Here is a 24,735-nt window from a genome sequence, read left to right on the forward strand (position 1 = left end):
CCCTGCTAAGTGTACAATAATAAGTATAAAAGCCCTAGCTTTCTTCATTTACAGTATATAATAGTTCTGTAATTATAAAATAAGATGTACAGTACACAACACGTGACAAAAAGCTTGCTACAGTATATAGATTTACTTTGGAACCAATACTCGTCCGAAAGTTTCTACTTCCTTTTTCGTTTTATTCTGACATTCGACACCGGAAGCGTGTGTCTGTTTCCACGCCGGCTTCACGCGTCCAGTTAGGAGGAGGTGGGCGATGGTGGTAATCTTTTAGCGACATTACGACGCTCCGAAGGTTCGCCGAACACCCTCCGGGAGAGGCTGTGGCCGAGGGGAGACATTTGACGTCGTCTTGTCGTCGCAAAGTCGGACAGTTGAGGCTCGCCTGCCGACGAAGCGGATTAACGGAGCAGGTACGGAAAGTGGGAAGGAGGTGCGCGCGCGCGCCCACCTTCCGTCTTCGAAGGTTTAAAAACGTCAAATAGCAACAGGACGCAGGCGCGTTTGGAAGGTAAACGACACAAATAATGTTTTAGTCGAACAGGTGGGGTCGTAAGTAAATATAGCGAAGTAAATAATTGATGTTGTTTCCACTGACATCTTGAACTGGTCACGTGACGGCGCTCAAAGCCTCTCGGCAGGGGGCGTGGCCCACCTGCCTGGTCGTGCGTGCGCAGCATTAACATGTTATTATTAATGAGACTGGTATAAGCTCCGCCTCCCCCGTGTGGCTGATGGATGACTAGGAATTATTTAGCGGAGGAGGCGGGATTTAATGCCTCTTCCTGTTGTTTTGGTCCTCAGCGACCATGCTGGCCAAGAAGGTGCGCTCCGAGTACATGAAGCGGTTCCGCGACCCCAAATGGGAGACCTTCGCCAAATGCTACGAGGACTCGCTGAGGTACCGCCTGACCCGCCGCGTGATGGAACATTCCCACAAGCCCTGGTTCTGGGAGGGCTGGGACGGCGGCTCGGAGTCCAGCGGCCAGTCCACGCCCAGGCTGAGCCGCAACAAAGTGGCGCCGCTGCCCTCTTGCGACGGCGAGCAGCAGCCTGTCCCGCCCGGGTCCGGTCCTGACGCCGAGCGGCCGTTGGAGGTCGGCGAGGAGGCGTCGGCGGCGGTTACGGAGGCGGCCGTTGTTGACGCTGAACCGCCAGCAGGTGAGAAGAACGTTGGGACCTTTCGTCCTTGTTTCCATGGTAACCACTGCCAGAAACTGTCAACAGGAAGTAACTTTATTCTCTTATAGGGGCGCCGACACAAAATGGCGGTAGCTCAGCAGAGGCGGAGCCTCCTCCGAACCTCGGCCGCGCCTCAGATGACACAGACAACGGGCCGCTCCGCTCCACCTCGTCGGAGGGCCAGCCCATCAACCCGGCGCCGAGGCGACGTCACCGGCGCCGCACGGACCTGGGACACCTGGACTGTTCCCGCGGCGACAAGTCGCCGGCCGCACGCAGACCTCAGCGGGCCAAGAGCCAGCCGCCCGCCGGATGCCCGGCTGCGGGACGACCCGACTGTACGGAGAGACGCCACAGGAAGACGCCCAATCACGTGAGAAGCTGGGCTAATGCTAAGCTAACGCTAAAGAAGTTAGTAAAGTGTTGCGAGCGAAGGGGCGGCCAAACAGGAAGTGACGTTGCGAGTGAAAGGGTGACAAACAGTGACATAACGAGTGAAGGGGCGGCAAACAGGAAGTGACTTTGCGAGTGAAGGGGCGCAAACAGGAAGTGACGTTGCGAGTGAACGGACGGCAAACAGGAAGTGATGTTGCGAGGGACGGGGGCGGCAAACAGGAAGTGACATAACGAGTGAAGCGGCGGCAAAAAGGAAGTGACGTTGCGAGTGAAGGGGCGACAAACAGGAAGTGACGTTGCGATTGAAGGGGCGACAAACAGGAAGTGACATAACGAGTGAAGGGCCGGCAAACAGGAAGTGCCGTCACAAGTGAAGGGGCTAACAGGAAGTGACGTTACAAGTGAAGGGGCGACAAACAGGAAGTGACGTTACAAGTGAAGGGGCGACAAACAGGAAGTGACGTTGCGAGTGAAGGGGCGACAAACAGGAAGTGCCGTCACAAGTGAAGGAGCGACAAACAGGAAGTGACGTTGCGATTGAAGGGGTGACAAACAGGATGTGACATAACGAGTGAAGGGGCGGCAAACAGGAAGTGCCGTTGCGAGTGAAGGGGGCGGCAAACAGGAAGTGCCGTTGCGAGTGAAGGGGGCGGCAAACAGGAAGTGCCGTTGCGAGTGAAGGGGCGACAAACAGGAAGTGACGTTACAAGTGAAGGAGCGACAAACAGGAAGTGACGTTGCGATTGAAGGGGCGACAAACAGGAAGTGACATAACGAGTGAAGGGGCGGCAAATAGGAAGTGACCTTGCGAGTGAAGGGGCGACAAACAGGAAGTGACGTTGCGATTGAAGGGGCGACAAACAGGAAATGACGTTGCGAGTGAAGGGGCGTCAACAGGAAGTGACGTTGCGATTGAAGGGGCGACAAACAGGAAGTGACATAACGAGTGAAGGGGCGACAAACAGGAAGTGATGTGAGTGAAGGGGCGAAAAACAGGAAGTGACGTTAAGAGTGAAGGAGCGACAAACAGGAAGTGACGTTGCGATTGAAGGGGCGACAAACAGGAAGTGACGTTAGGGGGTGAAGGAGCGACAAACAGGAAGTGACGTTGCGATTGAAGGGGCGCAAACAGGAAGTGACGTTGCGAGTGACGGGACGGCAAACAGGAAGTGATGTTGCGAGTGACGGGGCAGCAAACAGGAAGTGACATAACGAGTGAAGGGGCGACAAACAGGAAGTGACGTTGCGAGTGAAGGGGCGGCAAAAAGGAAGTGACCTTGCGAGTGAAGGGGCGACAAACAGGAAGTGATGTTGCGATTGAAGGGGCGACAAACAGGAAGTGACGTTACAAGTGAAGGGGCGGCAAACAGGAAGTGATGTTGGAAATAAAGGGTGGTAAACAGGAAGTGGAGGAAGCTAAATGAGTCACGTTGCCCCCTGCTGGTCTGAAGTGTTTGCATCAAGTCCAAAGGCTGGTTTGTAAGAGGAGTCCATCATGAATAAATGAACGCTGACAGGTGTCTTCTTTCAGAGTCACGTGTCCGAAGCCTGCGTTCAGACACGCCCACCCGACAAGCGCAGCAGTACGGAGCGGCGCCGGGCGCGATCAGCTGACCTGGACAAGCTGAGGCACTCACAGGTGGCGGCGGTGGATGAGCGCTGGACCACAGAGTACATGCGCTGCTTCTCTGCCCGCCTCAGGTAGACAGGACACGCCCACAGGTGTCTGCAAGAAGTGGGACATCCTTCAAAGTAAAAGCACGCGCGTCAGACAGCAACAGAGTGGTTTCACCAGCACCAGAATATTTCTTTGAGAGTTGAGTTTGTGCAAACTATGCAAACTAAGTGGAAATTGAAACCTTTAAAGTCCAACGTTTCACATTTGTAGTGACTTTGTATCTATTTTTATTTATTTATTCATCTTTTACACTCCTTTTGGAGAAATGACAAGAATGACGAAAGTTGATTGTTGTTAGCAAGCTAACGCTAATTAGCTGCTGTAAAGAATTCACTGTGAATGTTTGAAATATTTAACTTTTGAATGTTGACAATCAATGTTTACATTTTACATGTATTAAAAGGAAATATTGCAAAGTTTTGGAATATTTTCATTCTGAGAGTTTAAGGGTCAAAGGTCACATTTGAGTCGGGAAAAACAGAAGCTTAAAAGAAACAAAATCCGTCAGTTTATTTTCAACAACAAACCTGACTTTAAAAATTACATCCTCAGCAAAAATGAGAATTTTATAATAAGAAAAAATAAAAGTTCACCTTCAAAAAAAGCTACAAAATAAAATTAAAATAAAAAATTAGCTCAAGGGAGTCCGGCCGCCAGAATGCTGCCGACCAACGTGCGATCCTTCAGAGCGTTCTCCACGTCTTTCTCCTCGATCTTCAGGAACACCTGCACAGCACAGGAAGAGGAATTGAGTGAAGGGGCGGCAAACAGGAAGTGAGGTTGCATGTAGGGACAGGTAGCGAATCTGCTACTTTTTTAGCACGTATCAAATCTCGCCACAGTGCCATGTTACGGTACCTGGGTTACACTTGGTCAACGCTTGCCGATCACTCCAGCAGCACTGAGAGCGGACTCAGTCAAACTACCTCGAGGTAATGCTGCAATTTTCAAAGCCAACAAAGAAAATGACTCAAAAAAGGTTCCAGCATAAGTAAAGTAAGACTCCACTTCTCCAAGATTGAAGCTAATATATATTGGCTTTGCTATTGACTAGCATTAGCGATTTTACATGGCGATTTCATCACTTCCAAATGTGTAAACTACAACTAAGGTGCACGTTACAATCAAACAGCTGGTGTGTAATAAGTACAACACTACAGTATTAACACTTTTAGGGCACAACAAAAACGGCATCTAATGTTTTCGACTTGCAACTCCAGTTGTAACTTAATGTCATACTTGCAAATAATATGATGATAATAAAATAAGATATAAATCAGACCTTTTTAAAATGTTGCAATAAAACAATGATTTTATTATACTTAATTTTTTTATTACCACGCGAAAGTACCCAAAATACGTAGAGTAATGGTTCAAATGTGAACGGTTCCCATCCCTGCTTAGCAGTGAGGGGCGGCAAACAGGAAGTGACGTTGGACGCGAAGGGGCGGCAAACGGGAACTTTGGAGGTGAGGGGGCGGGAACCAGGAAGTACAGGTGAAAGCGAAGGGGCGGCAAACAGGAAGTGACAAAAGGCGAAGGGGCGGCAAACAGGAAGTGATGTTGGCAGCAAAGGGACGGCAAACAGGAAGTGACGTGGGGCGGTATAGCTCGGTTGGTAGAGTGGCCGTGCCAGCAACTTGAGGTTCGATCCCCGCTTCTGCCATCCTAGTCACTGCCGTTGTGTCCTTGGGCAAGACACTTTACCCACCTGCTCCCAGTGCCACCCACGCTGTTTTAAATGGAACTTAGATATTGGGTTTCACTATGTAAAGCGCTTTGAGTCATTAGAGAAAAAGCGCTATATAAATATAATTCACTTCACGCTGAAAGCAAAGGGGCGGCAAACAGGAAGTGACGGTGGAGGCGAAAGGGCCGCAAATAGGAAGTGGCGGCAAGCAGGAAGTGACACTGGAGGCGAAAGGGTGGAAAAAAGGAAGTGACGAAGGCAAAAGGGCGGCAAACAGGAAGTGGCGTTGAAACCAAAGGGGGCGGCAAACAGGAAGTGACGTTGGAAGCGAAGGGGCAGCAAACAGGAAGTCATGTTGAAAGCAAAGGGGCGGCAAACAGGAAGTGGCGGCAAGCAGGAAGTGGCGTTGAAAGCAAAGAGGCGGCAAACAGGAAGTAACGTTGGAGGTGAAGGGGAGGCAAATAGGAAGGGACTTTGAAAGCGAATGGGCGGCAAACAGGAAGTGACGCTGAAAGTGAAGGGGGGGCAAACAGGAAGTGTCGTTGAAAGCGAAGGGGCGGCAAACAGGAAGTGCCGTTGGAAGCTAAGGGGCGGCAAATAGGAAGTGACGGAGGCGAAAGGGCGGCAAATAGGAAGTGGCGGCAAGCAGGAAGTGGCGTTGAAAGCAAAGGGGCGGAAAACAGGAAGTAAAGTTGGAGGCGAAGGGGCGGCAAACAGGAAGTGACGGTGGAAGCGAAGGGGCGGCAAATAGGAAGTGGCGGCAAGCAGGAAGTGACACTGGAGGCGAAAGGGTGGAAAAAAGGAAGTGACGAAGGCGAAAGGGCGGCAAACAGGAAGTGGCGTTGAAACCGAAGGGGGCGGCAAACAGGAAGTGACGTTGGAAGCAAAGGGGCAGCAAACAGGAAGTCATGTTGAAAGCAAAGGGGCGGCAAACAGGAAGTGGCGGCAAGCAGGAAGTGGCGTTGAAAGCAAAGGGGCGGCAAACAGGAAGTAACGTTGGAGGCGAAGGGGAGGCAAATAGGAAGGGACTTTGAAAGCGAATGGGCGGAAAACAGGAAGTGACGCTGAAAGTGAAGGGGGGGGCAAACAGGAAGTGTCGTTGAAAGCGAAGGGGCGGCAAACAGGAAGTGCCGTTGGAAGCTAAGGGGCGGCAAATAGGAAGTGACGGAGGCGAAAGGGCGGCAAATAGGAAGTGGCGGCAAGCAGGAAGTGGCGTTGAAAGCAAAGGGGCGGAAAACAGGAAGTAACGTTGGAGGCGAAGGGGCGGCAAACAGGAAGGGACTTTGAAAGCGAAGGGGCGGAAAACAGGAAGTGACGCTGAAAGTGAAGGAGGGGGGGGCAAACAGGAAGTGCCGTTGAAAGCGAAGGGGCGGTAAACAGGAAGTGCCGTTGGAAGCTAAGGGGCGGCAAATAGGAAGTGCCGTTGGAGGCGAAAAGGCGGAAAAAAGGAAGTAACGGAGGCGAAAGGGCGGAAAACAGGAAGTGGTGTTGAAAGCAAAGGGGCGGCAAACAGGAAGTAACGGAGGCGAAAGGGCGGCAAACAGGAAGTGGAGTTGAAAGCAAAGGGGCGGCAAACAGGAAGTAACGTTGGAGGCGAAAGGGCGGCAAACAGGAAGTGGCGTTGAAAGCGAAGGGGCGGCAAACAGGAAGTGCCGGCAAGCAGTAAGTGGCATTGAAAGCAAAAGGGGCGGCAAACAGGAAGTAACGTTGGAGGCGAAAGGGCGGAAAAAAGGAAGTAACGGAGGCGAAAGGGCGGCAAACAGGAAGTGGTGTTGAAAGCAAAGGGGCGGCAAACAGGAAGTAACGGAGGCGAAAGGGCGGCAAACAGGAAGTGGAGTTGAAAGCAAAGGGGCGGCAAACAGGAAGTAACGTTGGAGGCGAAAGGGCGGCAAACAGGAAGTGGCGTTGAAACCGAAGGGGGCGGCAAACAGGAAGTGACGTTGGAAGCGAAGGGGCAGCAAACAGGAAGTCATGTTGAAAGCAAAGGGGCGGCAAACAGGAAGTAACGTTGGAGGCGAAGGGGAGGCAAATAGGAACGGACTTTGAAAGCGAATGGGCGGAAAACAGGAAGTGACGCTGAAAGTGAAGGGGGGGCAAACAGGAAGTGTCGTTGGAAGCTAAGGGGCGGCAAATAGGAAGTGACGGAGGCGAAAGGGCGGCAAATAGGAAGTGGCGTTGAAAGCAAAGGGGCGGAAAACAGGAAGTAACGTTGGAGGCGAAGGGGCGGCAAACAGGAAGGGACTTTGAAAGCGAAGGGGCGGCAAACAGGAAGTGACGCTGAAAGTGAAGGGGGGGGCAAACAGGAAGTGCCGTTGAAAGCGAAGGGGCGGTAAACAGGAAGTGCCGTTGGAAGCTAAGGGGCGGCAAACAGGAAGTAACGTTGGAGGCGAAAGGGCGGAAAAAAGGAAGTAACGGAGGCGAAAGGGCGGCAAACAGGAAGTGGTGTTGAAAGCAAAGGGGCGGCAAACAGGAAGTAACGGAGGCGAAAGGGCGGAAAACAGGAAGTGGTGTTGAAAGCAAAGGGGCGGCAAACAGGAAGTAACGTTGGAGGCGAAAGGGCGGCAAACAGGAAGTGGCGTTGAAAGCGAAGGGGCGGCAAACAGGAAGGGACTTTGAAAGCGAAGGGGCGGAAAACAGGAAGGGGCGCTGAAAGCGAAGGGGTGGCAAACAGGAAGTGATGTTGGAGGAGAAGGGACGGCAAACAGGAAGTGAAGTGGCAGCAAACAGGAAGTGAAAGTGAAAGTGAATGAGAGCAAACATGCTAGAGAAGGTTTAGAAAGTTCTTCACGTACTTTAGTGAGTCGAGCTTCTTTGGCTTTCTTCAGAGCGAACACTCCTTGACTCTCCAGCAGCGAGCAGAGCGACAAACACTCGGCCTGGCTGACTCCGCCCACTTGCCTCTGAGCGCACAGGCGGCCGTGGACCTCATGGAGCTGCTGGTCAAACATCACGTCTCAGACACCAGTCACTCCAAGACGGCGGCGTGGGCTCACCTTGCCGAGCACGACTTCTTTGCTCTTGCCGCCGCGTGCCAGCAGCAGCAGGCAGCACACCAGAAGTTTCTGCTGGAGGGGGAAGTTCTCGCCATCGGGGGCGCCGCCGTGCGACGCCATGCGGTCGCCGTACACCTCGGAGAGGACGCGCGCCACCTGAGGGACGCTGACGCGGCACGCCTCGTCTTTCTGCTGGCACGCCGTCTTCCTGCCGTCAGACTCCGCCATCTCCACCGCTCGCCTGCACACACCATCGTCACATCTCCAGCACGCCATCGTCACATCTCCAGCACGCCAGCGAGGATGGTGAGGACGGCCGAGACTCACCTGCAGATGTCCAGAGCCTTCCTGGCGTCCCCTGACACGGCCGACACTTTGCGGGCGCAGAACTGCACGGCGGCGGCGTCCAGGATCCCGCCCGCCGACGCCTGGCGAACACACACACACACTTTCATGTCACACAAGACACACACCTTCAAATCTCACACTCACACACCTTCATGACACACACACACACCATGTCACACAAGACACACACACCTTCAAATCTCACGCTCACACACCTTCAGGACACACACACCTTCACATCACACACACACACACACACACACAAGACACACACACACCTTCATGTCACACAAGACACACACACACCTTCAAATCTCACACTCACACACCTTCATGACACACACACACACACACACACACACACACACCTTCACGTCTCACACACACCATGTCACACAAGACACACACACACCATGTCACACAAGACACACACACACCTTCATGACACACACACACACACACACACCTTCACGTCGCACACACACACACACCTTCATGTCACACAAGACACACACCTTCAAATCTCACACACCTTCATGACACACACACACACACACACACACACCATGTCACACAAGACACACACACCTTCAAATCTCACGCTCACACACTTTCATGACACACACACCTTCACGTCTCTCACACACACACACCTTCACGTCGCACACACCTTCACGTCGCACACACACACCTTCACGTCGCACACACACACACACCTTCACATCTCACACACCTTCACGTCTCACACACACACCTTCACATCACACACCTTCACGTCTCACACACCTTCACGTCGCACACACACACCTTCACATCACACACCTTCACATCACACACCTTCACGTCGCACACACACACCTTCACATCACACACACACACACACCTTCACATCACACACCTTCACGTCTCACACACCTTCACGTCGCACACACACACCTTCACATCACACACCTTCACATCACACACCTTCACGTCGCACACACACACCTTCACATCACACACCTTCACGTCTCACACACCTTCACGTCGCACACACACACCTTCACATCACACATACACACACACACCTTCACGTCTCACACACACACACCATGTCACACAAGACACACACACCTTCAAATCTCACACTCACACACCTTCATGACACACACACACACACCTTCACGTTTCACACACACACATTCACGTCTCACACACCTTCACGTCTCACACACACACACACACCTTCACGTCTCACACACTCCTTCACGTCGCACACACACATCTTCACGTCGCACACCATGTTTCACACACATTCACGTCGCACACACACACACCTTCACGTCACACACACACACCTTTACGTCGCACACATCTTCACGTCGCACACACACACCTTCACGTCGCACACACACACACACCTTCACGTCTCACACACACACACCATGTCACACAAGACACACACACCTTCAAATCTCACACTCACACACCTTCATGACACACACACACACCTTCACGTCTCTCACACACCTTCACGTCGCACACACCTTCACGTCGCACACACACCTTCACGTCTCACACACCTTCACGTCTCACACACACACACACACACACACACACACACCTTCACACACCTTCACGTCTCACACACCTTCACGTCTCACACACACACACACACACACACACACCTTCACATCACACACACACACCTTCACATCTCACACACACACACACCTTCACCTTCGCCTGGCGAACACGAGGATACAAAAAGGTTTGAAAAAAAAAAAAAAAGAGGGCAAAGAAGGCGAGCGTGTGCGGCGGCGAGCTAAGCACCTGAGAAAGGCGGTCCTGCACGATGGCGCTCAGCTCCTGGCGGCTGTAGGGCGGGAAGTTGAGCAGCTGAGGTCGGCAGCGAGGGCGCGCCTGCAGTCTGGGCAGGATGCGGTCCGTCAAGTCCAGCGCGTTGGCGACGCCTGAGGAAGGACAACATCAGCAGCGCTCGCCAGGCGCGGGGAACAAGATGGCGGCGGACTCACCGATGAGACAGAGGCGGGACTTGGGCAGGTGAGGCCACTCAAAGATGGTGTACAGGACGTCCTGGGACTTGCTGTCCAGCTGGTCCATCTCGTCCAGAACCAGGAGCCTGCAGACCACACTTCAATGATACTCTGGTATCCACCCGATACCATGCACATACAGCACCAGTATCACCCACACTGATACTACATGCACATACAGCACCAGTATCACCCACACTGATACTACATGCACATACAGCACCAGTATCACCCACACTGATACTACATGCACATACAGCACCAGTATCAGCCACACTGATACTACATGCACATACAGGACCAGTATCACCCACACTGATACTACATGCACATACAGGACCAGTATCACCCACACTGATACTACATGCACATACAGGACCAGTATCACCCACACTGATACTACATGCACATACAGCACCAGTATCACCCACACTGATACTACATGCACATACAGTACCAGTATCACCCACACTGATACTACATGCACATACAGCACCAGTATCACCCACACTGATACTACATGCACATACAGCACCAGTATCACCCACACTGATACTACATGCACATACAGCACCAGTATCACCCACACTGATACTACATGCACATACAGCACCAGTATCACCCACACTGATACTACATGCACATACAGCACCAGTATCACCCACACTGATACTACATGCACATACAGCACCAGTATCACCCACACTGATACTACATGCACATACAGCACCAGTATCACCCACACTGATACTACATGCACATACAGCACCAGTATCACCCACACAGATACTACATGCACATATAGGACCAGTATCACCCACACTGATACTACATGCACATACAGCACCAGTATCACCCACACTGATACTACATGCACATATAGGACCAGTATCACCCACACTGATACTACATGCACATACAGGACCAGTATCACCCACACTGATACTACATGCACATACAGCACCAGTATCACCCACACTGATACTACATGCACACACAGGACCAGTATCACCCACACTGATACTACATGCACATACAGGACCAGTATCACCCACACTGATACTACATGCACATACAGCACCAACCCACACTGATACTACATGCACATACAGCACCAGTATCACCCACACTGATACTACATGCACATACAGCACCAGTATCACCCACACTGATACTACATGCACATACAGCACCAGTATCAGCCACACTGATACTACATGCACATACAGGACCAGTATCACCCACACTGATACTACATGCACATACAGCACCAGTATCAGCCACACTGATACTACATGCACATACAGGACCAGTATCACCCACACTGATACTACATGCACATACAGCACCAGTATCAGCCACACTGATACTACATGCACATACAGCACCAGTATCAGCCACACTGATACTACATGCACATACAGCACCAGTATCACCCACACTGATACTACATGCACATACAGCACCAGTATCACCCACACTGATACTACATGCACATACAGCACCAGTATCAGCCACACTGTGTGTGTGTGTGTGTGTTGCACTCACACAGCAGGTCCAGGTGAGGTCAGGTGTGCCTGCAGACCTCGGGGTCCATCAGGCAGGTGCATCATGTGTGCCAGAAGAGGGAAGATGGAGTGAGAAGTTCTCACAGTCATGCAGTTGATGATGATGATGATGGTGTGCACACACTCTAACTCCTCCTGAGGACACAAGGACACACACCTTCACATCACACGCACACACCTTCAGTCTCTCACACACACACACACACACACACCATGTCACACAAGACACACACACACCTTCATGTCACACAAGACACACACACACCTTCATGTCACACAAGACACACACACACCTTCAAATCTCACACTCACACACCTTCATGACACACACACACACACACACACACACACACACACACACACACACACACACACACACACACACCTTCATGTCACACAAGACACACACACACCTTCAAATCTCACACTCACACACCTTCATGACACACACACACACACACACACACACACACACACACACACACACACACACACACACACACACACACACACACACACACACACACACACACACACACACACACACACACACACACCTTCACGTCTCACACACACCATGTCACACACCATGTCACACAAGACACACACACCTTCAAATCTCACTCACACACCTTCATGACACACACACACACACACACACACACACACACACACACACACCTTCACGTCGCACACACACACACACACACACACACCTTCATGTCACACAAGACACACACCTTCATGACACACACACACACACACCATGTCACACAAGACACACACACCTTCAAATCTCACACTCACACCTTCATGACACACACACACCTTCACGTCTCTCACACACACACACACACCTTCACGTCGCACACACACACCTTCACATCACACACACACACACACCTTCACGTTTCACACACACACCTTCACATCTCACACACCTTCACGTCTCACACACACACCTTCACATCTCACACACCTTCACGTCTCACACACACACCTTCACATCACACACCTTCACGTCTCACACACCTTCACGTCGCACACACACACCTTCACGTCGCACACACACACACCTTCACGTTTCACACACACACCTTCACGTCTCACACACACACACACACACACCTTCACGTCGCACACACACATCTTCACGTCGCACACCTTCATGTTTCACACACTTTCACGTCGCACACACACACACCTTCACGTCACGCACACACACCTTTACGTCGCACACATCTTCACGTCGCACACACACACCTTCACGTCGCACACACACACACACACACATCACGTCTCACACACACCATGTCACACAAGACACACACACCTTCAAATCTCACACTCACACACCTTCATGACACACACACACCTTCACGTCGCACACACACCTTCACATCACACACACACACACACACCTTCACGTCTCACACACCTTCACGTCTCACACACACACCTTCACATCACACACCTTCACGTCTCACACACCTTCACGTTTCACACACACACACACACACACACACACACACACACACACACACACACACACACACACACACACACACACACACACACACACACACACACACACACACACACACACACACACACACACACACACCTTCACGTCTCACACACCTTCACGTCTCACACACACACACCTTCACATCACACACACACACCCACGCACACACACATCTTCACGTCGCACACCTTCATGTTTCACACACATTCACACACTTTCACGTCGCACACACACACCTTCACGTCACGCACACACACCTTTACGTCGCACACACACACCTTTACGTCGCACATCTTCATGTCGCACACACACACCTTCACGTTGCACACACACACATTCACCTCACACACCTTCACGTCTCACACACACACCTTCACGTTTCACACACACACACACACACCTTCACATCTCACACACACACCTTCACGTCTCACACACACACACACACACACACACACACACACCACACACACACACCTTCACGTCTCACACACACACACACACCTTCACGTCGCACACACACATCTTCACGTCGCACACCTTCATGTTTCACACACATTCACACACTTTCACGTCGCACACACACACCTTCACGTCACGCACACACACCTTCACGTCGCACACACACGCACACACACACATTCACTTCACACACCTTCACGTCTCACACACACACACCATGTCACACAAGACACACACACCTTCAAATCTCACACTCACACACCTTCATGACACACACACACACACACCTTCACGTTGCACACACCTTCACGTCGCACACACACACCTTCACATCACACACCTTCACGTCTCACACACCTTCACGTCGCACACACCTTCACGTCTCACACACACACACACACCTTCACGTCGCACACACACATCTTCACGTCGCACACCTTCATGTTTCACACACATTCACGTCGCACACACACACCTTCACGTCACGCACACACACCTTTACGTCGCACACACCTTCACGTCTCACACACACACACACCTTCACGTCGCACACACACATCTTCACGTCGCACACCTTCATGTTTCACACACATTCACGTCGCACACACACACCTTCACGTCGCGCACACACACACACATACACCTCACACACCTTCACGTCTCACACACACACACCTTCACGTCGCGCACGCACCTTCACGTCTCACACACACACACCTTCACGTCGCGCACGCACACACCTTCACGTCGCGCACGCACACACCCACCTTCACGTCGCGCACGCACACACCCACCTTCACGTCGCACGCACACACCCACCTTCACGTCGCACGCACACACGCACCTTCACGTCGCACGCACACACACACCCCTCCATGTCACGAACACACACCCCTCCACACACACACCTTCACGTTGCACGCACACACACCCATCCATGTTGCGCACACGCACACACACACCTTCACGTCACGCACACACACCTTTACGTCGCACACACACACCCACACACACACCTTCACGTCTCACACACACACACCATGTCACACAAGACACACACACCTTCAAATCTCACACTCACACACCTTCACGTCTCTCACACACCTTCACGTTGCACACACCTTCACATCGCACACACACACCTTCACATCACACACCTTCACGTCTCACACACACACCTTCACATCACACACCTTCACGTCTCACACACACACCTTCACATCACACACCTTCACGTCTCACACACACACCTTCACGTCGCACACACACATCTTCACGTCGCACACCTTCATGTTTCACACACATTCACGTCGCACACACACACCTTTACGTCGCACATCTTCACGTCGCACACACACACCTTCACGTCGCACACACACACACACACATTCACCTCACACACCTTCACGTCTCACACACACACACCTTCACGTCGCACGTGCACACACACCCCTCCACACACACACCTTCACGTCGCGCACGCACCTTCACGTCGCGCACGCACACACCCACCTTCACGTCGCACGCACACACCCACCTTCACGTCGCACGCACACACGCACCTTCACGTCGCACGCACACACGCACCTTCACGTCGCACGCACACACACACCCCTCCATGTCACGAACACACACCCCTCCACACACACGCACCTTCACGTTGCACGCACACACACCCATCCATGTCGCGCACACGCACGCACACACACACACACACCTACCTTCATGTCTAGCAGCACACGGTCCAGACAGGCGGTCTTTCCGGTGCCCGGTGCTCCTGAGATGTAGAGACCACCAGGCAGACGGCGAGCGGCCGTGTCCCTGAGGAAGGAGCTGATGGCGTCTCGCTGGTGGTCGCGGGACAGGAGGCGCGGGGGGGTGGCGGTGTGGAGCGCCTGCTTGACGCTGAGGAACCTGGACCCTGGACAAGTCACTTCCTGTTAGCGTGAGTCCACCTTTGGCGGGACTAGAAAAAAAGGAACCTACTTTCAGACTTCTTCTGGTCCGGACTGGCGGGCCCTGGCGACGAAGCGGCGGCGGGGGAGGAGGGGATCAGGCGACGGCGAGCACAGACGGGCGAGTTTTCATCAAAGGCCAGGCGACGCGGGGACAGCAGCGGCGTGGTCGCCCTGCTTTGCTTGGGCGGAGATGCGTGCTGAGCGCAGACGTTGAGGACGTTGTCTTCGCCTTCGTGGACCACAAACAGTTTCCTGTTAGCGTTGTGGGCGGAGCCACATGACCTCTCACCTCAGGGAAACTCACCTGTGCGTTTGCGCGGGCTGAGAGGCAGCCTGGCTGGCGAGGGAGGGGCCGTCGTCGCGCTGCGCCTCGGCGAAAGAAGAACGGCGTGGGACAGCAAGGGGACGGGCTTCATCGGTCCAGTTTGGGCCAGGGTCTTCGGTCCAGTTTGGGCCAAGGTTTTCTTGGCTGACGGCTTCTCCACTTGAGGGGCTTCGGTCTTGCAGGACACCCGGCAGGACTTGCGTCTGGGGAAGGACAGGGTGGGCTGGGCGAGACCCTGGGAGCGCGTGCTCGGCATCTTGGTCACCTGACCGGAAGTGAAGACACGACACGTCGATCAAGAGGAAAACTCGGCGAATAAACATCAGCGCCAGACTAAAATATTGGCACAAACATCACATTCAGCCAGCAAAGATCTTGCATCGAACCCAATCATTTTAACCACAATCGACTCAAGAGGTTGACATGTAAACATTAACGTTCCGCTTCACATCTTGCAATAAAAACATTTTTCATGTCGCAAAACTAATTAAGTTGACTGAAAAGCAAACATGTTATTTGTTTCATCTCGGCGACTAGTTTAATAAACACATTAAGCTGGGCGACTAGTTTAATAAACACGTTTTAAAGACGATTAGTTTGTTACACGTAACAAATGAAAAGTAAAAAAAAAAAAAAGAGTACATTGTCGATGTTATTGAAGTGATAAACTTACCTTTTCTTGAACGACGTTAGCAGAAAGTCGCTTCCAGACTTCGACTGCGCGCCTCGTCTTTCTCCTCCAACAAGCCGACTTTAGCGCCAATAATTCCCCGCCTCCAAAGCAAGAGCAGCTGTTTCCGGCCAGCAGCTCATTTGATTGGTCAGACAGCGGCCGCTTCCCGATGCTCATTGGTTCAGCCCGGAGACACCGGAGATTACGTCACGACTGACGCTCTCCGTGGCGGGAGATTCGGCCAGAGATGGAAGTAACATTTTGGCGGAAGAGAAGCTTTTTGTTGCCGTTTAGGCGGGCTTATTTTATAGTTTATATTATTTTATCGTACTTTTAATCGACGCAAGGTGAGGAGTGGACCAATTTATACACGTTATGTTATTACAGGAATATTTATTGACAGTAAACATTTATGTCAGTGTGTTATTGCCTATTCTTTTGTGCAGATGTGTACGTGTGTGACAAATAAAGCGCCGAGAATATACTGGCAACTTTTTATTTAAATATATACGTGTTTGTATATGCATATAAATACAAAAATCTATACACCTTAACATTTATAAAATATATAGACATTGTGGGAGTCGAGAGTCAGTAGTTCAGATGTGAGTTTAATATCAGGCTCCTTTCCGCAACACTTTTTACCGGAAGTGTGTTCCCTTATAACTGGTCACATCCGACCTATCCACCAATCCCCAATTTGGTGATGACAACAATTAGTATATATATGTATATATACACACAAATACTTACATATATATATATATATATATATATATATATATATGTATATATGTGTGTGTGTGTGTGTGTGTGTATATATATATATATATATACATATACACACACACACATATATATATACATATATACACATATATAGACATTGTGGGAGTCGAGAGTCAGTAGTTCAGATGTGAGTTTAATATCAGGCTCCTTTCCGCAACACTTTTTACCGGAAGTGTGTTCCCTTATAACTGGTCACATCCGACCTATCCACCAATCCCCAATTTGGTGATGACAACAATTAGTATATATATGTATATATACACACAAATACTTACATATATATATATATATATATATATATATATATATATATATATATATATATATATATATATATATATATATATATATATATATATATATATATATACATATACACACACACACATATATATACATATATACACATATATATACTGTATATATGTGTGCGTGTGTATATATATACATATATACACACATATATATATGTATATACATATACACATATATATATATATCTGTGCGTGTATGTATATACTAGAGATGCGCGGTTTGCGGACACAACCGCGGAGTCCGCGGATTATCCGCGGATCAGGCGGATGAAAAAAAAAAAAAAAAGATTTTATCCGCTCGCGGGTCGGGTCGGGCGGATTAATTAGATATTTAAAAAAAAAAAATTTTTTGCGGGTGGCAGTTAAACCAATTGGGAAATATATATACATAGTTAAATGTTGTTACCCACATACGAAAAACGAGCAGGCACCTGCAGCATATGCCACAACAGAAGAAAAAAAAAAGAAAAGAGATGGACACTTTTACGGAGCGGAGAAGGGACGCCTCGCCGGGGTCCGGGACCGAGGTCCCTTCCCCCGAGAGGGCCCCACCGGGAGCCGTAGCTGAGGCGATCCGCGAGAAGGGCCCGACGCACGTCCAGGGTCACTACCGGGCCCACCGCACCGACACCCCGCCTCGTCCGCTTTCGCCGCGGCCGGCGTCACGCGCAGCAGGTAAGCAGCTTACCTGCCCGCCACCCCCGTGGCCGGGGGCTCGTAACATGGGTGACTCCGCGCGCTCCGCCCGCGCAGCTTACCTGCTTGCCACCCCTGTTGCCGGGGGCGCGTAACAGGGGTCACTCCGCGCGCAGTGCGCTCACGAAAGGGGTGGGGCTCACCCTGGTTGATATAGAGAGCAGGACGGTGGCCATGGAAGTCGGAACCCGCTAAGGAGTGTGTAACAACCCACCTGCCGAATCAACTAGCCCTGAAAATGGATGGCGCTGGAGCGTGGGCCCATACCTGGCCGTCGCCGGCAGCGAGACGCGCTTGGAGGTGCGCTCAGCGCGGCTCCCATATGATTGCGCACTGGTGTGCGTCTGGGTCGTGACAGCGTGGCACGCGCAAGTCTGTGCTCCATTGGATCAGTTTCCTTTCTTTAACAGGCAAAAGCTTTATAACCTCACCATACCTGCCAACTTTTAAATCAGAAAAACCTAGTAGCCAGGGTCCAAGGGCCGCAGGCCCCGGTAGGTCCAGGACAAAGTCCTGGTGGAGGGTTCAGGGCTTCGCCCCCCGACGCAAAATGATTATTAGCATTCAGACAGGTTAAAATGTTGCTAAAACCATCACTTTTCTATCAGTCACAGTGACTTTTCAAAACAAAAATATTACAGCAAAAATCATATGGGTTGATTGACATGTTTATTCTGTAAGCTAACTTCAATAGTTTGAAATTATTTTGACAGTTAATGCCAGTTATCCTGTCAACCTTTCACAAGACTTCAATTTGTTAATTGAAAGTATAAATAGTATAAACACTTTTAACAGTATGTCGTGCTGTGAAATACAGCCGACAGGATGGCGCACCAAACACGAAGCAAGGCCATGGTGCAGGAGAACAAAGGACTTCTTTCATTTAAGGTTTGTGATGAACCATCAAACTCATTCGTTAAAAGGACTCTATAGTAATATAAAGCGAATTTTTCTGGACATTATCATGCAAGAAAAGTTTATTTTTGGGATCGCGATCACCGCGTAATGATTTTTAAAGGTTGCATTACATTATTAACTGTCCCATGTGATCAGCCAGTGCGATTGGAAGTCCATGCTCAATTATTGCCTCCGTAAATAAAACTTCGGCATTTATCACATCCAAAGAATCTGTTTGGGCGACGGAAAACGTTGAAAGTTTTCCACTTGTATCGCTAGCAACGGCATTAGACTTGTGTTTTTTTGTCCCAACGTGGTCTTTTACATCGCTAATTCCTCCGTGTCCGATCGAAAAATCTTGTCTGCACAAGGTGCAATTCGCGTAGTTTTCACCCTTTTTTTTTTTTTAAATTAATATTAGATATATAACAACGGGCGGATGGCGGGCGGGTGCAGTTCTGATCAAACGTTACATCGGGTGGATGGCGGATGGTTGACGACTTTCTGACGCGGTTGCGGATGAAATAAATTGCCTATCCGCGCATCTCTAATATATATATATATACATACATATATACATATACGGTACACATATATATATATATATATACACATATATATATATATATACACATATACACACATATATATATATATATATATATATATATATATATATACACACACACACATATATATACATATACACTTATATATATATACACTTATATATATATACACGTACATATATATATATATATACACGTACATATATATACACACATACATATATATGTATACAGTTGATAATTAAAAACATTTATAATAAATATATATATTTAATATATGTATATTAGAAAAAGCTTCAATATGTGATTTTTTTCCATTTCTATTATGTGTTGGGGCTGTTGTCCAGGATTTCATATTAGGTGCCGCAGCTCTTATCAAAATACGACTGTAAATATGTGAAGTATTACGGTGTAATCCTGCTTCTGTGTTGAAAATAAACATGTATATATACATATAGGCAGTATTATGGTGTAATCCTGTTTCCGTGTTGAAAATAAACATGTATACATACACGTATAGGCAGTATTACTGTCTAATCCTGTTTCCGTGTTGAAAATAAACATGTATACATACACGTATAGGCAGTATTATGGTGTAATCTTGTTTCCGTGTTGAAAATAAACATGTATACATACACGTATAGGCAGTATTATGGTGTAATCCTGTTTCCGTGTTGAAATAAACATGCATACATACACGTATAGGCAATATTATGGTGTAATCCTGTTTCCGTGTTGAAAATAAACATGTACAGGCAGTATTACGGTGTAATCTTGTTTCCGTGTTGAAATAAACATGCATACATACACGTATAGGCAGTGTTACTGTCTAATCCTGTTTCCGTGTTGAAAATAAACATGTATACATACAAGTTGAAACATTGTTTTGGTTTCAATATTGTCTGTGGCTAATAATAAAGTGTGTTTATTGTGGGATGCAAAGCAGAATAAAAGTCTTCCAGTCAGACGTGCCCTTTTCCCCAACAGGAATATATTTATTGAAAATGTGATAAAAACAGGAGGAAATGAGCAGAAGATATGAACTTTGCTCGGCTGCTTCTTTCCTATATTACACTCTTTGTACACCACAAAAATAGATCATTCGTCGCTAGGTTATCATGAAATATACATTTGCAAATAAAGTCATGACTTTAAAAGAAGAATAAAAGAAGTCAAAGCACAGTACCGACGGGACAACAAGTGTGTAAGGCAAAGACCATAGTCATGTTTTTGTCACATTTGAGACGTTAGTGTTTTACAGTCAGAAGTGAAAGTGACGTCAAGAAGCTCCAACAATCTGGCACTTTAGTGTTTGTCGCCGCTTTTCTGCTTAGCGACCGACGTGTACAAACTCTTGCATAGCTAAACTACTTGTGGCCTTGGTGGCGCACTCAACGTGGGACAAGACTTGTCTCAGTCCACCACCAGTCAGGACCCAGGACACCTGTTACTTTGTGTCCCCTCAACATCAGGACACCTGTTACTTCGTGGCCCCTAAATGTCAGGACACCTCTTACCTTGTGTCCCCTAAACGTCAGGACATACGTTACCTGTGTCCCCTAAACGTCAGGACATACGTTACCTGTGTCCCCTAAACGTCAGGACATACGTTACCTGTGTCCCCTAAACGTCAGGACACCTCTTACCTTGTGTCCCCTAAACATCAGGACATATGTTACCTGTGTCCCCTAAACGTCAGGACATACGTTACCTGTGTCCCCTAAACGTCAGGACACCTGTTACCTTGTGGCCCGTTAATGTCAAGACAAATGCAGGACACGTATTACCATGTGTCCCCTAAATGTCAGGACACACCATGTGTCCCCGAAATGTCAGGACACACCATGTGTCCCCTAAACGTCAGGACACACCGTGTGTCCCCTAAACGTCAGGACACACCGTGTGTCCCCTAAACGTCAGGACCCTTATTACCATGTGTCCCCTAAACGTCAGGACCCTCACCACCTTGTGTCCCCTAAACATCAGGACACACAATGTGTCCCCTAAACGTCAGGACCCTTACTATCTTGTGTCCCCTAAACGTCAGGACCCTTACTACCTTGTGTCCCCTAAACGTCAGGACACACCATGTGTCCCCTTAACGTCAGGACACACCATGTGTCCCCTTAACTTCAGGACACACCATGTGTCCCCTAAACGTCAGGACCCTTACTACCATGTGTCCCCTAAACGTCAGGACCCTTACTACCATGTGTCCCCTAAACGTCAAGACACACCATGTGTCCCCTAAATGTCAGGACACACCATGTGTCCCCTTAACGTCAGGACACACCATGTGTCCCCTTAACTTCAGGACACACCATGTGTCCCCTAAACGTCAGGACCCTTACTACCTTGTGTCCCCTAAATGTCAGGACACTCCATGTGTCCCTTAAACGTCAGGACCCTTACTACCATGTGTCCCCTAAACGTCAGGACACACCATGTGTCCCCTAAATGTCAGGACACACCATGTGTCCCCGAAATGTCAGGACACACCATGTGTCCCCGAAATGTCAGGACACACCATGTGTCCCCTAAACGTCAGGACCCTTACTACCATGTGTCCCCTAAACGTCAGGACACACCATGTGTCCCCTAAACGTCAGGACACACCATGTGTCCCCTAAACGTCAGGACACACCATGTGTCCCCTAAACGTCAGGACACACCATGTGTCCCCTAAACGTCAGGACCCTTACTACCATGTGTCCCCTAAACGTCAGGACACACCATGTGTCCCCTAAACGTCAGGACACACCATGTGTCCCCTAAACGTCAGGACCTTTACTACCTGGTGTCCCTTAAACGTCAGGACACTCACTACCTGGTGTCCCTTAAACGGGTGTCCTGTGTCCCCACTAGCCGCTGTGCAACATTGCCCAAAGATGCAAAGGTGAACACCCCCCACATTAAGAAAAATAGAGGGGGGGGGGTCAAAGCAGGAAATCTCCCCCCCCCCAGGAATGCAACGAAACCAACAAGCAGACGACGCGTCCGTCACGAGTCGGCAGGAATCATGGTTAGTTACATGGAGAGCATCGTTCATTAAACTCCGCCCACTTTTGGCACATGGTGGTCCCAAGCGGTGGTGAGGTGGGACAGAAGAAGAGCAGGAAGCTGACATTCATGCGTGTGGGACAGCCACAACCAAACGAGACACCAACATGCAGCACAGGAAGAAAAGATATGAAACTTGGACACTCTCTGGTCCTGATATGTGTCAGCGGGGGGACGTGGTGGTGGTCCTCACCCGCTGGCTAAAAAGTTCACTGTGGCCTCAAGAGTGGTTTTGTTGTCTCATCAAAGGTGCGTGGCGTCGTGTTGACTAGGCTGGTGTTGTGTGTGTGTGTGTGTGTGTGTGTGTGTGTGTGTGTGTGTGTGTGTGTGTGTGTGTGTGTGTGTGTGTGTGTGTGTGTGTGTGGACCCCTCCCCACCAGACCAGACGACCACTTGCCCGATGAGAGTTCAAGTCCTGAGCTGATTTGTGTTCACCTTCCCACTGGTGGTGCTGGGGGCGCTCCTCTCAACATGACTGAGGACACAAAGACACAAAGGTCACACACTCATGATACACAACATGACTGAAGACACACACTGATGATACACAACATGACTGAAGAAACAAAGACAAACACACTGATGGTACACAACATGACTGAAGACACACACTGATGATACACAACATGACTGAAGACACAAAGACACACACACACTGATGGTACACAACATGACTGAAGACACACACTGATGATACACAACATGACTGAAGACACAAAGACACACACACACTGATGGTACACAACATGACTGAAGACACACACTGATGATACACAACATGACTGAAGACACAAAGACACACACACACTGATGGTACACAACATGACTGAAGACACACACACACACACACACACACACACACACACACACACACACACACACACTGATGGTACACAACATGACTGAAGACACAAAGACACACACACACTGATGGTACACAACATGACTGAAGACACACACACACACACACACACACACTGATGGTACACAACATGACTGAAGACACAAACACACACACACTGATACACAACATGACTTAAGACACAAACACACACACACTGATACACAACATGACTGAAGACACAAAGATCACACACTGATGATACACAACATGACTGAAGACACACACACACTGATGATACACAACATGACTGAGTCACAAAGACACACACTACATGACTGATGACACAAAGACACACACACAAACACACACACACTGATACACAACATGACTGAAGACACAAAGATCACACACTGATGATACACAACATGACTGAAGACACACACACACTGATGATACACAACATGACTGAGTCACAAAGACACACACTACATGACTGATGACACAAAGACACACACACACACACACACACACACACACACTGATGATACACAACCTGACTGAAGACACACACTGATGATACACAACATGACTGAAGACACAAAGACACACACACTGATGATACACAACATGACTGAAGACACAAAGACACACACACACTGATGATACACAACATGACTGAAGACACAAAGACAGACACACACTGATGATACACAACATGACTGAAGA

At 49.4% G+C, this 24,735-nt stretch overlaps 3 protein-coding genes and 1 long non-coding RNA gene across 7 annotated transcripts in view; 1 reads left to right on the top strand and 3 right to left on the bottom strand.

Moving 5' to 3' along the window:
* Positions 1 to 204: 204 nt before the first annotated feature.
* Positions 205 to 3,620, top strand: ccsapa (centriole, cilia and spindle-associated protein a). Of its 2 annotated transcripts, none has more exons than XM_061984334.2 (4): positions 205 to 416; positions 808 to 1,164; positions 1,254 to 1,558; positions 3,113 to 3,620. In XM_061984334.2, the coding sequence occupies exons 2-4, from the start codon at positions 813 to 815 to the stop codon at positions 3,284 to 3,286; spliced, it is 831 nt and encodes a 276-aa protein (XP_061840318.2). In that variant the 5' UTR covers positions 205 to 416; positions 808 to 812; the 3' UTR covers positions 3,287 to 3,620. The 2 variants fall into 2 exon arrangements, with proteins under 2 accessions (XP_061840318.2, XP_061840317.2); XM_061984333.2 differs by having other exon boundaries at positions 205 to 514; positions 3,113 to 3,618.
* Positions 3,621 to 3,665: 45 nt separating this feature from the next.
* On the bottom strand, positions 3,666 to 17,167 carry cdc6 (cell division cycle 6 homolog (S. cerevisiae)). The gene is made up of 11 exons (XM_061984331.2): positions 16,841 to 17,167; positions 16,147 to 16,432; positions 15,871 to 16,071; positions 15,606 to 15,805; positions 11,875 to 12,029; positions 10,306 to 10,412; positions 10,103 to 10,242; positions 8,270 to 8,370; positions 7,943 to 8,183; positions 7,742 to 7,882; positions 3,666 to 3,985 (listed from the first exon to the last, which is right to left on the bottom strand). Exons 1-11 carry the CDS (start codon positions 17,015 to 17,017, stop codon positions 3,896 to 3,898), a joined length of 1,839 nt encoding a protein of 612 aa, XP_061840315.2. The 5' UTR covers positions 17,018 to 17,167; the 3' UTR covers positions 3,666 to 3,895.
* Positions 17,168 to 21,074: 3,907 nt separating this feature from the next.
* LOC133621901 (uncharacterized) lies at positions 21,075 to 22,141 on the bottom strand. Its single transcript, XR_012051169.1, has 2 exons — positions 21,817 to 22,141; positions 21,075 to 21,784 (listed from the first exon to the last, which is right to left on the bottom strand). It is a non-coding gene; the product is annotated as an uncharacterized lncRNA (long non-coding RNA).
* A 29-nt stretch (positions 22,142 to 22,170) lies between these two features.
* wipf2a (WAS/WASL interacting protein family, member 2a) overlaps positions 22,171 to 24,735 on the bottom strand; it is a 58,280-nt gene continuing 55,715 nt past the window's right edge. For all 3 annotated transcript variants that reach the window (XM_061984336.2, XM_061984337.2, XM_061984335.2), the window contains one exon: positions 22,171 to 23,640. In XM_061984336.2, the coding sequence (XP_061840320.1) occupies positions 23,597 to 23,640 (44 nt within the window). In that variant the 3' untranslated portion in view covers positions 22,171 to 23,596. The remainder of the gene's footprint in view (positions 23,641 to 24,735) is intronic.

This window comes from Nerophis lumbriciformis, linkage group LG25, assembly GCF_033978685.3.
Source record: "Nerophis lumbriciformis linkage group LG25, RoL_Nlum_v2.1, whole genome shotgun sequence".
NCBI classification, from domain to species: domain Eukaryota; kingdom Metazoa; phylum Chordata; class Actinopteri; order Syngnathiformes; family Syngnathidae; genus Nerophis; species Nerophis lumbriciformis.